Source organism: Scomber scombrus, chromosome 15 (assembly GCF_963691925.1).
Source record: "Scomber scombrus chromosome 15, fScoSco1.1, whole genome shotgun sequence".
NCBI lineage: Eukaryota > Metazoa > Chordata > Actinopteri > Scombriformes > Scombridae > Scomber > Scomber scombrus.
Genome location: NC_084984.1, coordinates 8008958 through 8024371, shown reverse-complemented (window position 1 = coordinate 8024371; position 15414 = coordinate 8008958). Strand labels below are relative to the sequence as shown.

Below are 15414 nucleotides of genomic sequence, written 5' to 3'. Positions count from 1 at the left end.
TTAAAGGATAAGTTCACATTTTTTCCAAGTCTATCTTAAAATAACAATCAGATACCCAACTTGACAATGAAGTAGATTTTTTCTTGCTATGTTTATTTAATTATAATGCCCTGAGTTTAGCTTTGCAGGCAACGCTTTAATTACCTGTAACTTAGTATTCATACCCACGCAGACACACGCAAGGCAAGGCAGCTTTATTTATATAGCCAGTTTTATTATTAACATACATAAAAACAAACATTTAACAGTAAGAATTGGAAGCATAAAAACAAACAATTAAGATAAATAAATAAAACCCGATTATAGTAAAAATTGGAAACATTAAAACGTACAATAAAATTTTAAAAAATGTAAAGAAAAGAACCCAATTATAATAAAAAATAAAACTTAGTACAGAAAAATAGAAAGAGAGAAAGAAAATAAAAAGCTAGACTAAAATAGAGCATAAAATATCAGAGTGCACGCAGGCACACACTTTGCAGGAATAAACACATAACAGAATATAGATAGCAAAATACATACATATATATCAAAGTTATAAAAACAGGTGATTAGAATGACAAATAAATGATGATATATAATCATTCCTCCTGCTGCCCATCAGAGGATCCCAGTTTTAGGATTTTAGGATTCCAGTTGTACTCGGAAGTCTGAATTTCTGAGTTCGCAGTCAGAAATTTCAACTGGAACGCCCACTGAATTCAGTTTTCCGACTTGGAAAGTTGGACAAACCCCACCAGCCCCGACCTCAAGCCCTGAGCTTCAACAGTGTGAAGCACAGGGCTATCCTGTTTATTGGCAGTTTTTCCATATTTGTATCTCATTAAATCAATCGTACACACAGCCCTATCCAACTTCTATCTGCGGACATGTTGCAACACTGTTTGTATGCATAAAATACAGCGAAATGCGTTTTTTTATCAACTGGTATTTCTATCAATGGCTAACTTGTTTTCTGATTTCTTATTGGAACGAATCAAACTCTGGTGTGACGTCATTCCCAGCTCTGACTTCTAACTTCTGAGGTAAATGTCACGCAGCATTATAGTGTAAGTGATGAGGGCCAAAGTCCACAAGCCTCCATCTGTGCAAAACTGTATTCAAAAGTTTATCTGAAGCTAATATGAAGCTTCAGTTGTCCAAATTAGTCAAATCATCTAGATATCTGCAATGGAATCTGATTGTTTACTGCCCTGAGTTTAGCTTTGCAGGCAACACTTTAACTTCCTGTAACAATCCAATTAAATATAAAGTTGAAAGAACAGATTCACAATCTTTCAAGTCTATCTTAAAACAACAGCCTAGTGCCCAAATTAACATTAAAGTATTTTTTCTTGCTATAATCATTCCTCCTGTTAGGTATCAGAGGATCCCTTCACAACATAGCTTACATATGGTGCGTTCTAGTTGTAATATATGGGAATGGCGGCCTAAATTCCCAGTCCCCCTTCTGTGCAAAAATGCATTTTAGAGTTTATCTGAAGCAAATATGAAGTTTAAATCATCCAAAATAGTCAAGTCATCTAGATATCTTTCAAAGTTACACTTGTTTTCCTCTTTTTGTTACAACAGCTTACCTCCACTGCATCTCAACAGGGAAACACTGTCTGAGGACAGAGGAGCTTTTATTGTCACATGCACAGTAACACAGCAGGTGGCAACATTGAAGGCAGTGAAATTTAGCAGTTTCAGAGTATATAATAAAATATTTACAATTATTAAAAAGATAGATAGAGAGATAAAATAGAGATGAATTAAAATATATACAAGTATACATTATATTGCACATTAGTACAGTGGAGATATTGCATATGAGCTGTAAGTAGATTAATAGTGTCTTGCACATAAGTGAAAGGTGATAAATAACTCTGAAAAGAGGGAATTTGATGCTAAAAAGACAGTAAATGTGGCAGATATCCACTTGACATGACTAACTTAGACTGCTGAAGCCTCATATAAGCTTCAGATAAACTCAAACAGTGCAACAACAAAAAAAAGATTGGACACACTGTGGATTTTGTCCATCATCATTTACCTTGAAAGTGTATTTGAAGGGTATTTTTTTTAACAGGAGGAATGATTACAGAAAGGCAAACCAGTGTTTTCAGCGCTCATATGGGTACCTGAATGTTGTTTTAAGACAGACCTGAAAAATTGTGACCCTATCCATTAAGACTGGAGTTGTGACAGTAAGGTTTTTGGCTGTCTCATATTGAGAAAATAAACAATGTCAGAAATGTGTATACACATTATTAATATTTTCAAAACAGTAAGAAAGCCAATTATAAGCTACAATTGTTGTCCCCTGGAATGAGCTGTGTTTTATGATGAAATGAAAATAACCTTTTAGCTTCATTTACCATCATAAATGCAATAATAAGAATATTATACATAGCCCCATTTATCCTGATTCTGATTTGCAAAACTCTTCAGTACTGCACTTAAGTACAATTTTCAGGTACTTGTACTTCACATGAGTATTTCCATGTCATGTTACTTTTTACTTGTACTCTACTAGCCTATAATTCTGAGGGAAATATTGTGCATGACTATTAGAATTTTATATGAAATAATATAGGATAATTAAGCATATAATTTACAACTGCTACTGCCAAGCAACAAGCAAACCAATAGGGCTGCCAGGATTAGATGATTAATCGATTAGTCGATCAAGAGAAAACTAATCGCCAACTATTTTGATAATTAAATAATCATTCTGGGTCACTTATTATGAAATAATGTCAAAATTCCAGCTTCTTAAATGTGAATATTTTCCGGTTTCTGTAGTCTCTTACATAGTAAACTAAATATCTTTTGCTTGTGGACTGTTGGTCGGACAAAACAAGACATTTGATGACGTCACCTTCAGCTTTGACAAACAATTGTTGATATTTTTTCACCATTTCTGGACATTCTACTGCCCAAATTACAAATTGATCAATTAAGAGAATAATTGATAGATCAGTCGTTAAAGAAAATGAACGTCAGTTGAAGGCTTAAAGCGAGTTTAACTCAAACAACAACAAATAAATCAGTGGACTGTTAATTTCGTCTTCATCCAGCTGCTTCACAGTAAAAACCCTCCAGTAGTCCCTGCTTACCGAAACTGATTGCTACTTAAGTCTTCATCTACTTAACTTGATCATGGCTTTTTTTCCATCAGCTTAGTGCAATAGACAGACACAAATAAGGGATTATATTCCAGTCTCACATTACTTATTTTTCTAGCTAGCAGCCCTATTCTCCAGATTCAGAGAGGCCATACTGCATGTTGTTATGTTATGGTCAATGTTAGGTTGGCATGTTGTTGGTATAGAACACTAATGGGCTTACACAGATGACCTGAGGGGTCAAATCCTCCCTTTTAAGGTGTTATGATGGATTCTCTGTTGTCACGTCTTCAAAGTTCAAATCAATTGATGGATGTTTGACAGAGCCCTTTGACCCTCCAAATGAGAAATAATAGTAACAGTAATTTTTCACAGAACATGTGGTAAAGGTCATGTGCCAACCAGGCCTGCTCGGTAAAAAACGGAAGGAAAACAGAGGAAAAGCCGCTAGCATGTTAAATATAACATTTTTGATATCACAGCCAATTCACACTGCAATAACAATCTATGAGTCTATCAGTGGTTGTGAAAGAGGAATAATTGATATAATTTATATGAGAATGGTTGCTTTAAAAGCTCAACTCAGGGCATCAAGATCACTTATTAGCTCAGTTTCTTTTTAATGACACCTTCACTTCCTCTTATAAGAGCATCACAAGTGTTTTATGAACAATGTTTTTATTCTATTCCGAGGATAATGTCACAGTTTGACATAAAAACTTTCACATGGGGTCTTTTGTCTTTGTCCTAGACAGTGTGTGGGGGGGGGGGGGTAGTTAATTGTACCATTTCGGTCGCCTAAAAAAAATCTTGATCAGTATTTTGTTGTACTAAAAGACCCTTTGAGGAGTCGGACGTTTGGTTTTTCCAGCATGTACATTTTGTTTTAGTGGTTTTAAGTTTATTTTCACCATAGTGAGAATTAGCTTTAGAATTAGCATTATCACTGGTAATCATAGACTGTATATCATGAATGTATAGAGAGAACTGGGTACAGTGTCAGAGGCAGGGCTCTGTTCATTCCTATGAAAGTTACGCAGTGGTGCATGAAGCCATAATGCCACTTCTCACTGAAAAGAAATTACCTGGATTTAAATCTACTGCACAGACTCTATAAGCCCAATGCGTCCACAGAGCATGCTCACTAGAGACTTTACCCAGCTGAGAAGGCTAATTTCCATTTTAGCCCTCTGGCTAACTTGAATGGGGATAAAAGGATTCAGTTGTGAAGCCTTTCTATACTTTCAAAATGTGATTGAACCAAACGGATCAAATTCTGATAGTGAAACAAGTCATTTCGCTGACTCCAAAAAATATATATCTAGTGATTTACAGACATCTCTTTCACAATGTAAGTCTATCGAAAATGTGTTTTTAGGCTGAATAGCATCGGGTGATGTTGTAATTACATGGTTTGGCTTCAAAGCCCAGCACTGTCGTTGGGATCTTCCTGTTAATGCACCATCCTAGCTACCAGCCAGTGTCATGGTCAGCGCCACTCTCTCGTCCAAATATGGTCACTTCTGACTCCAAAAATCCAACATGGCGATGGTCAAAATGCAAACTTGAGGCTTCAAAATGGGAATCCACAAACCAATGGGTGATGTCACGGTGGCTGCTGCCATTATTTATTTTTTTTTACAGTTTATGCTGATGAGAATAAATGTTTTAACATCTCACTGTAGCAACTTTAAAAGAAAAAAGTTTGAATTGGATGGATGAATTGAATTTAAGGACTTGCAGACATCTGAGCAGACTTCATTTAAGCCACTTACAACTTTGTGTCAATGCAGAAATAAGGGACATATATAGAGCCAAACTTTTTAATCTATTATTAATTTTTCAGGAATATTTGTCTCAATGCATGTTATTTTAGATCGCCACCACCAACACCACTATGGACTTAATATGAAAAAACGTTATGTAATTTTTATATCCTTAATTCAATACTCAAAGAGTTGTTTTGTGATTAGGTGCTGTCATTTTGTGTGTGTGTGTGTGTGTGTGTGTGTGTGTGTGTGTGTGTGTGTGTGTGTGTGTGTGTGTATGTGTGTGTGTGTGTGTGTGTGTGTGTGTGTGTGTGTGTGTGTGTGTGTGTGTGTGTGTGTGTGTGTGTGTGTGTGTGTGTGTGTGTGTGTGTGTTAGCTTTGTCTTTTTGTTATTTGTATAATGACTAATAACCACTTTCACGCATGGGTGGGTACTTGTTGCATTGAGGGAGCCGATGTGAATTGGAAAAAAGGTTGCAAATAGTGGATAAACAGGTGTTTCTCTTAGGATCTTCTTTTGTATGATGATGAACATTTTAATACAAACAGTAGCTCTACAGGAAGAATCGTTTACTCTAACTTACTTTTAATAAAACCTACCAGTGATGCTGGTGACAGAAATGTTGTCTCCTACAAATATCTTGATATGAGTTCACAACATCAGCATCACACAATATAAAATCTTACATACAGCTGTTAAATAAATTAAAGTGACCCATTTACAAAATATACTCAGAATGATTTTAACATGCAATCTTAATTATATTCTAAACATATTATGTAAAGAAAAACAAAAAACAAATAATGAACATATTACCATAATACTGCTCTAAAAAGCCATATTAGTTATAATAATAAAATCAGCTAGATCAGGTTTTCCCTTTAGGTGAAATATTTTCAGGTTGATTAGCAATTAGTGCAGTGGTTTTCAAAGTGGGGTCTAGGTACCCCAGGGGTCCTTCAGGGGGTTCCGGGTGGTCTCCAGCTAAAAGGTGAATAATGTATTTTCAGTAATGACACAATGTATGACAATGTATGCATTGATTTAGTGGAACAAGAGTCATTTTTGTTTCAGTCAGGTTTACAATTATACTGTAATAGACAGATGTGATGCGATGTAAAATAATAATTTACAGCAGCAATTAGCAGCTTCGTGTATTAGTTAATCCCTCTGTCATGCACCCCCATGATAATCACATGCCTTATCCCCCCTGGACTGATCATAAAGCGGAGGCTGATTCAGGGCCCCTTGGCGCAGTTTAGGTAACTTTTAAGGACTTTTTCTTTAGGAAATGTGTTGGACTTTGGCGCGAAAAAAATCCCCCACACATAATATATATATATATATATATATAGAGAGAGAGAGAGAGAGAGAGAGAGAGAGAGAGAGAGAGAGAGAGAGAGAGAGAGAGAGAGAGAGAGAGAGAGAGAGAGCGTGAATTCGTAATGTTGCAACAAGAAAATGCGCTGAAGTTATTCCTTAAATATCCCACAGGAGTGAATAAAGTGAAATGCTTACTCCCCTTTAACAACTAACATCACTTTACTGCTTTTTTATTCCCATTCCTGTCACTATAACAGTCATCAGATCGACAGTTAATTACCTGTAAATCAATTAATATCAAAGTTGGAGTGCAGTAAACATTGTTGTGAGAATGGTTGTAGTTAAGAGGTTTGTTAAATAGAGTTTTCAGTAATGGTTCTGCCAAGTTTTAGAGATTCTCCATCCTTCAAGTGCATGTTATTTTGCCACGCTGTATTTTTCCATGGAGATTTAGACCTACCGCGGTAGAAAACATATTTCAAATTGTATTTTTTTGTTTATTTATGTGTTTATACTTCAGTTATATCGGTTTGGATGTGATGTTTCCAACCTCTTGCGCGCTGCACGCACAGTACCTCTGTTGGCACCTTGTGTCGCCTTTTGTGCATGTGATAGGCTCCACATGAATCACATGCCCCGCAGACCCCCCCTCAGCTCAGACGGCTCGTTTTGGTGATACTCGCGGGGTTTTGTCAGGGAAGGAGGCAGACAGGCAGGGATTGCGTTTAAACAGCTAAGTGCTTTCTTGGTACCCCGTGGCACGGAAACACCCTCGGATCGCAGAGGGCGAATTTAGAAACACTTTAGAGGTGGTTTACCACACATGCGAGCGAGAGCTGCTGTTGTTAAAGTGCACATCCAGCCCAGTCCTCATTCATTTAATGCACATATAAAAAAAAAAAATTCTGATAGGGATGATGCATTCACACAAGTTTCAATAACAGTTCACTAATCTCACGCCTTTTTGGCTCTTCAGTCTTGACTTTAAGAGACTGAAATACACTTTTGCACTTTTCAGATTTTATGAATTTACAACAACGCATTCAACAATTAAAGTAACTCTTTGGGTTAATGAGTCGATAAAGCTTACAAACAAAACGGACATTCTTTAAATTGACAAACACTTTGGTGTTTGTGCATTCACCACATCCAGCCCACATGCAGTCAGGCTTGCCTGTAATTATTTAATACACGCATCTTTAATTGAGAACATGCTTTTTAAAAAAGAGATGTTTTCAAATTGTTTTTGACAGCTAAATGCATGAAGAAGAGTTTTAACTCAGTATCATACCCGATGAAATACAACATTTAAATGCGTAAATCAACGATACTTCGAACTGGTTATCTTGTTATTGATTATTAAAGCACATAACGATGAGACCAGTGCCTAAAACTAATCATAACTATAGACTATAGGCCTAAAGTTATACAGTTGACATCAACTTTCAACTATATAACTTTGTCCTTAAGGTCAAGTTTGTCTTTACATGAAGCAGACTTGAATGTCACGAAACATAAAAATACATAAAACATATATTACACAGTAATTAAAGATCAGTGTTTAAAAAACGACAACAAAAGTCTGAGCTGTTACAAATTTACACTGATTAATTCTCTTTATTTATTTATAATGAATGCATATAAAGCGGGTGTAGAGTGTTTGTATTTAACATTATCTCTCTATGCTGAGTTTTGTTTTTAAAATGTATATATTTATTATATTTTACCCACAAATTAAAAACGGAAAAAATGATGAATATAAAGTTTATTATGTTTATGGTGATTCCACAGACTTCAAACTGTGAAATGACAGAAGTGGTAAATCTATTATAATCACAGTGTAAACAGAAATAACAGGAAATATTATTTGCATTTTTCTCTAAGACATTCTAATTAATTTTACGATATAATGTATAGAAATAGATTATTTTATATATAAACTAGGAGGCTAAAGTTTGGAGCTCTGTGTCAGGGTGATAAGTCAGATACAACAAAGCCTAAAGTCTATACTGAACTGTAAAAATTGGTTATTTTAAGTGACTTTAGTAGTTAATTCCTGGTCGTGTTGTGGCACTTTAAGCTGTAACAGCTTTTTATCTTTAATGGGCCAGAAAGTGTTTTATTAATTGTGAGACAAGTTCACCGCTAGATGGCGCTCGTCAGATGAGAACCTCTAAAAAGTTAGTGAAGGGCCACACAGCACCTCAATCAGTTTGAAATAAAGTCAGGCAGATTTTTTTTATTGTATTTCTAAATGTGTTTTTAGACCAGCTGCATTCATGAAAATTAGCAGATAACTTGTGTTTTTATGGCAAAAAAGTTAAGAAATAAAATGTGAATAACTTTGGGTTTTTTTTAAGAATTTGATTAAGCTCAGCAGAATGTAATATATTTGCAATATATTTGCAATAAGCTATATTTGGTAAACGCGTTTGCTTTTCAGATTTTTTTTTGTTGCAGTCAGTTAGGATCATGTCTGCTGTTTAATCCTGAAAGATTTTCAGATGCATTTCAGAAACAGTCACATTTGAAGGCAAGTCTTCAAATTGACACCCAAAATAAAAAATAAAAATAAAAAATAAAAACATATAATCATTCCTACTTTATTACCTCGTTCTTTCTATTTGACACATACATCTATACATAACATGTTATGTACGAACTTCACATGTTTTATTTATGGTGCATTTTAATTTAAAAACCCAGACAATTATGGTATATATCTTATAATGTTTTTTAACAGACCCAAACACATTGACACTAAGTGAAAATCAATACTTTTATGTGACTGACATGTGCAACATTTAAAATGTCGAATTTAGATTGTTGGCTTATTAAGCAAAAAGAAACGTAATAATTGACTTAATGTAATAAAATACTATTAACAGAAATATACACACACACACTCTACACAGACACACACACACACACACACACACACACACACACACACACACACACACGCACACACACAGCACTGTGCTCCAGACGCACGGCAGAGGCCTTATATCTGGGGCTTGCATGCTCTGCGTGACCCGTGACTGATTCGAGTTAACAGCTGACTCTTTTCCATTACAAATGGCTTGCGGATAATCTAGATAACTACCAGATCACGCAAACTGAGCTGCCTGGATATGGTGGGTATTCAGAAGACATTCATATTGTCTTTATTGTTTTGTTTTTTTCTTATCTCAGGGATTGTTTCTGCAAATTAAAAATCAAAATGTGCATTGGCTCCTTTAATATATAAGACTAATAACTAAGCTTAAACATAAAATAGCCTGTCAAAGTATCTTCTTCGTTGTTATGAATGAGAATACCAGTGATTAGACTTTCTTAAAAGTCTTAAAGGTCCTTTTTAACTTCCAAAATCTATTTTTGTGCAAAACACTGGGGTGGAATAAAAGCTTCAGATTAGTCATATTCGGACTATAGGCCACCATGGATGACCACTAAAAACTATGTTGGCCACACCAAACTTTTTTTTTTTTTTTTTTTTTTTTTTAAACCACTCACAGTTAATTTTCAAAGACCTTTTTGTTATTTATTTTTTTCTCTCTCTTTTCATTTGCTCAGTGACGTTTCCTCACCATGTGATCAGGGCGGTGGTATAAATAACAAGCGAAGATCCGCCCCCTCTGTGATTCAGATTTGGCCCTTTTGCAGGTTTACCGGCACATTTCGCAGCCTGGCATCGACTGGACTGTTCGTTAGTCGGCTATATTAAAAAAACAAAAAAACCTGAAAACATATGGAAATAGCGAGTAAAAAGGGGGACATCTCTCACCGGCGGTGACACGTGCTCCTCTCCTCTCCCCCTCCTCATATGAGTTTTTGAAGAGGGAGGGCAGGGCAGCTTGTGCGTCTCATCGTCTTCCTCATCTGGCGTCGGAGGGGCACAGCCGTGTGTGAGCCATGACTCTGAGCTCAGAGATGTCGGATGCCTCCATCCTTTCGGAAGAGACCGACATAGACGTGGTGGGCGAGGGGGAGGATGGGGACAACCAGACGCGCTCCTACGTGGACGAAGTGGCTCAGATGCACGACGGCATCCTCCTGTCCGGCTCTCCTCCTCCGTGCCTGGACAGCTCCACCTCCACAAGGGATACCTACAAGCCGGCGGGCAAGAACACCCTGGTGAAGCCCCCTTACTCTTACATCGCCTTAATCACCATGGCCATCCTGCAGAGCCCCAAAAAGAGGCTCACTCTCAGCGAGATCTGCGACTTCATCAGCAACCGATTCCCGTACTACAGGGAGAAGTTCCCGGCCTGGCAGAACTCCATCAGACACAACTTATCCCTCAATGACTGCTTCGTCAAGATACCGAGGGAGCCAGGGAACCCCGGCAAGGGCAACTACTGGACATTGGACCCTGAATCGGCTGATATGTTTGACAACGGGAGCTTTCTGAGGCGGAGGAAACGCTTCAAGAGGCAGCAGGCGCAGGACTTGCTGCGGGAACACAACACTTTTATCCCCGCAGCTGCTGCGTACGGGTACGGACCGTACGGCTGCGGAGGATACGGCATCCAGCTCCAATCCTACCACACACACTCTGCGCTTTTCGCTTTCCAGCAGCAGCAGCAGCAGCAGCAGCACTCCAGGCATTCACATACACATTCACACACGGGAACCATTATCCCAGCACCGTCTTTGATGCCCACCAACACGGACTTAGCCAGGAGTAGGTTTTATCCCCAGCTCAGCTCCAGTCTGGGCTCAGCCAGCGTGCAGGCTGCAGTCCCGGTGCAGAAGTCCAGCTCTCCGGCGCAGCGGTCTCCATTCTCCATAGAGAGTATCATCGGAGGGTCGCTGAGCCCCTCCAGGACTTCTCCGGTCGTTGTCCCGATCTTACCGAGCTCTCTGGGGCCTCCGGTGGCCGGTCAGCCACATCCCGGAGCAGTTTTACACCCGGTTGAAAACTTTCCAAACAGAGTTGTGAGCGGCACTAGTGGCTGTTAAATGTCTTATCTACAAACTTTCCAAGAAACTAAAAAAAAGAAACAGCAACAAAAACAAATAACGCCCCTCTTTGAAGGTAGGATTATTTTTGTATGTTTATTTGATAGCACGCAGCTGAATGATGGACATAAAAAACAAAACACTATCTGTGCCTATATTCATGCTGTTTAAAAAAAAAGATATATTTATGTTCATTTTTTTGGTGTGAATCAGGCTTTTGACCACGAACTTTCCTTGTATTTTCCCATAAAGTGATTCGTTTCAGTCACAGTTTTAGGGCGTCTCAGGATAACTTATGGACAGGTTATAAATGATCACATGTTTAAAATAGGCTAATAATGTATTTGTGTCAAACACATGTTTTTTTATTAGTTTTGGCAAATCAAAAACATTTTTTAAAGGTTTTGATTTGAACTTTGTATTAAAAAAACCCACAGAGAGAAAAGTCATACATTTATAATATGCAGTGTGTGTTTATTTCAGTAATAAAACATTGTACATTTTTTTGGCAAGTATTGTGTAATTGAAGTGTGATATTTTTACACAGTTTGTTTTTTCAACAAGAATAAATTTCGTTTTGCAAAAAAAATATAATTTGTTTGTTTGGAAATAAATTTGATTAAATAAAGTTAAGCCTCAGAGAAACACCAGAGTTCATACTCAGGCTGGATAATGTTGCCAAAACCTTAAGTTGACGTGCTTTTATTAGGTTGTTAATGTGTTATTAAGCAGTTGATACACTAACAACAATCCAAATACAAGGAGGACGACTGTATGGCGTTGAGGAGGGGGGGTAAAAATTGCTTCATCCATTTCAGAAAGCGTGTGTCCTGGTCCATAAAAGATGAAATCTATGCAGAGTTTTTTTTTTGTTTACAAATGTCCACACAGAGATCAGGCTGTTTATTCAGATGTGGCACGCTCTCATGTCAGCGCTGGTACACTTTTGAACATGCGCACATGAGGCCTGCGTGTGCATCTGACCTCTCTCACACTCATCCTCGTAATTACGATGAGCGGACAGGAAGGTGTCGGCGGGGTGAGACAGAGGCTGTATTTTGCCTGCTTCAGGTCGGTGATTACACCGGCGCTGATGTCGACAGGTGGCCAGCTCTCGAGAAAAACACTCCTCGTCCCAAATATTTCATTACATGCACACGAAAGAAAGAAGAAAAAAAAGAAATGTGGCTCCTGAAATCTCGCTATGCTGTGCCACGGGGGCCAACAGGGCTCATGAGACTAGGATGCGTAATGGGGTTTAAAAACAACATAATCCACTCACTATTTTTTTTAGTGTTACTCAAATTAATTTTGCCGTTATTCACCCACACAGGAAAAACTATTATATATATATTTTTTTAAATGCAATTAGCTGCTGACACAAGAAGCAAAATAGGTTGCTATTTTTTACGCACACACACTGAGAAACGTGCAGATAATTAGACACCCAAGGAGGAGCTCCAGTAAATAAAAATTTGAAGCTATTAACAAACCTCTAAAAACACATTTCAGCCTGAGGCAACAAGGCTGCAGCAGCACCTGTGTTACCGTGATGCATGATGTGAGAGAGCCCCCTTGTTTTTCATTTTTTATGAGCTCTGTATGCAGTCTATAGTGTGCAGTCACGCTGCTTCCGTGACTGGATGTGTGGGTCCGTCCACTGCGTGTCTGCGTCTGCCTTCCCCTGATTCACAGCAACGCGTGTAGTAGATGGCTAAATTGGTGCAGCGCTTAGAGTCAGTTCACTAGGCCATGGAAGGACAGCTATTGCGTGATGATGTAACACGCAACGAGAAAGAGAGAGAGGGAGAGAGAGGCAGACACACACACACGTACACACGTACACACACACACACGCACAAACACACTGACTGAGAGAGTGGGAGAGCAGCAGCAGGGAACGAGGTCAGTTGTACTGTACTGTATCGGACTTGTTGACAAACAGAGAGGAGGCTAAACAGGGAGAAGGAAAGACTAGAAGAGGAATTAAAGAGAAATCTTGTTTAGTTGGATTTTTTTTTTAAATATAATGCTGCATTATAACAATATAAATCCTACAGGGACTTAGATTGTATTCGAGGTTAAGTAGACGACCAACGAAGCTATCACACATTCAGATGTCAGACTGGGTGGTAATGGGAGTTGTAATTTATGGTAGACTATTTTATGGTATGTATATATTGTACACAATGTAATACATCAATAGGAGGTATATTAAGATGTCTTATACTCAGTAGTAAATATAGACCTTCCTCATAGATATACGTTATGATTTTTATGGCATGCTGTATCTGTGAAATATGTCCAAGGCGTAATGGTGTAATGTCTACGGTGATATATAGACCAACATCCTGAGAGACATTCAGGATCAATTAGCAGCCTTTACCTATATTATCTCTGAATTGCTCTGTCAATAGACGATTTGATCAGTAAAAAAAAGAAAAGAAAAAAGAAAGTAGCCAATCATTTGGGGTTGTAAATGCTTAGAAAGGCCTACGCGTGTATCCACGACTAGGCTGCACTCTAGGCTTGAAATCATTTCCAAGACAAGCTTCATTTGGAAACACTGCGTTCACATCAGACACTCAAACGCCACATTGAAAACATTAACAACCAACTTGTCCCCTTCACGCCTCTCAGTTCCTGTGTTATTCTGCTATATGGTGTATAGGCGTTGCAGGCTAAAGGTTCATTGTAAAAAATTGTATTATCTTTTTTTTTGTTTTCATTTGACTCTCTATGCTACTATTTTTGACCAGGCGTCCCTTATAAAATATATAATTTATTTTCAAGGGAATTCCCGGTTAAATAAAAGAAAATTAAATAAATACACTTCTATCTATCTATCTATCTATCTATCTATCTATCTATCTATCTATCTATCTATCTATCTATCTATCTATCTATCTATCTATCTATCTATCTATCTATCTATCTATCTATCTATCTATCTATATATAGATGCGTGCACAAGTCTGACAGATGTAGGGTAATAAAAATACATAAATCTACACGGTAGCTCGTCAAAAATTCAGTATATTTCGGGATGCTGATGCCTTTGACCCGTGTGATAACTATAGTAACATATAACATAAATACATTTTACTGATTTATGGCTGAACTGACCTGCTGACGGCTCTCCATCTTTCACCAAAACGGCTCTCAGATTTTCCTTCAGACACACTCGAAGACTCTTCCTGCTCACATAATCATTATCATTATTATTATTATTATTATTAGGCTATTATATAGAATGCATCACTAATTAAACAAAATGTAGTGCCTAATATTAAAAATAAAGAATCAAGTCATTATAAAAGTAATTTAAAAATAAGCAGGAAGTGTTTTTTTAAGGGGGAAGTGAAATGTTTGACACACAGATTTTAGTTGACTGAGAGATTTGTCAGTGTGTTACTTCCAGTAGCAGAATATAGGTAAAGTGCTCCTGCAGGGTTTTTTTTTCTTCTTTAAAAAAAAAAGGATCTTTTCATGAAATGTCACGGATCATGTGGGCATCAGCCTCCTTGAGCATGACTGAAGCTCAGTTAGCAGTTTATCCTGCTGGGTCACAGGTCATGAGGAGAGGGGATAAAGCACAACACTCAAACCCATAAAAGACACTGGGCTTTGGGTCAATGTGTGAGAGTATTCAAGACTCTGACAATAATCTATTTTTTTTTAAGAGCTAAACTTTGGGTTATTAGGTTTAAACAGGACATTTTGGCTTATTCTCTTATTCTTGGTATAGCCTTACTGAATAAATAGACTATAAGTTACAGACTGACCTCATCAGCTGTAGCAACTCAGCAGTGTTTTAAAGGCTGCTACCAACTATCCTGGGATGTAAATTTGATACTTATATTATTTCGACTTGGAATTGAAAATTAAAACAAAAAAAAACAAAAAAAAATTGGATAAATAAGATTTCAAATGTAGTTTTTGAAAAAGGGGAAAAACACATTTTATGACCTTAACATAGTTTTAAGTTGAATTAATATTTGTTTGCTGTAATGTTTAATGTATGATGAGCTATAGCATCAACACACAACTTATTTATGAGGCCATGCTGTCAAATTTAAGATTTATTCCCCCCCCCCCCCATCAATGAGAAATATTTTAAGGTAATAAAATGATAAACAAAAAAAAAGAAAATGGACAACAGCACTTTAGCACTTTTAAATCTTCACTTATGAATTATAAATGCAGACTGACCTGTAGAATTGTTGCAGCTTATTTTTGTCTCAAT

General features: G+C 37.4%; 1 protein-coding gene across 1 annotated transcript; it reads left to right on the top strand.

The window, feature by feature from the left end:
• The first annotated feature begins 10118 nt into the window (after nt 1–10118).
• On the top strand, nt 10119–11168 carry foxd1 (forkhead box D1). Its single transcript, XM_062434883.1, has one exon. The coding sequence runs from the start codon at nt 10119–10121 to the stop codon at nt 11166–11168; it is 1050 nt and encodes a 349-aa protein (XP_062290867.1).
• Nucleotides 11169–15414: the final 4246 nt, after the last annotated feature.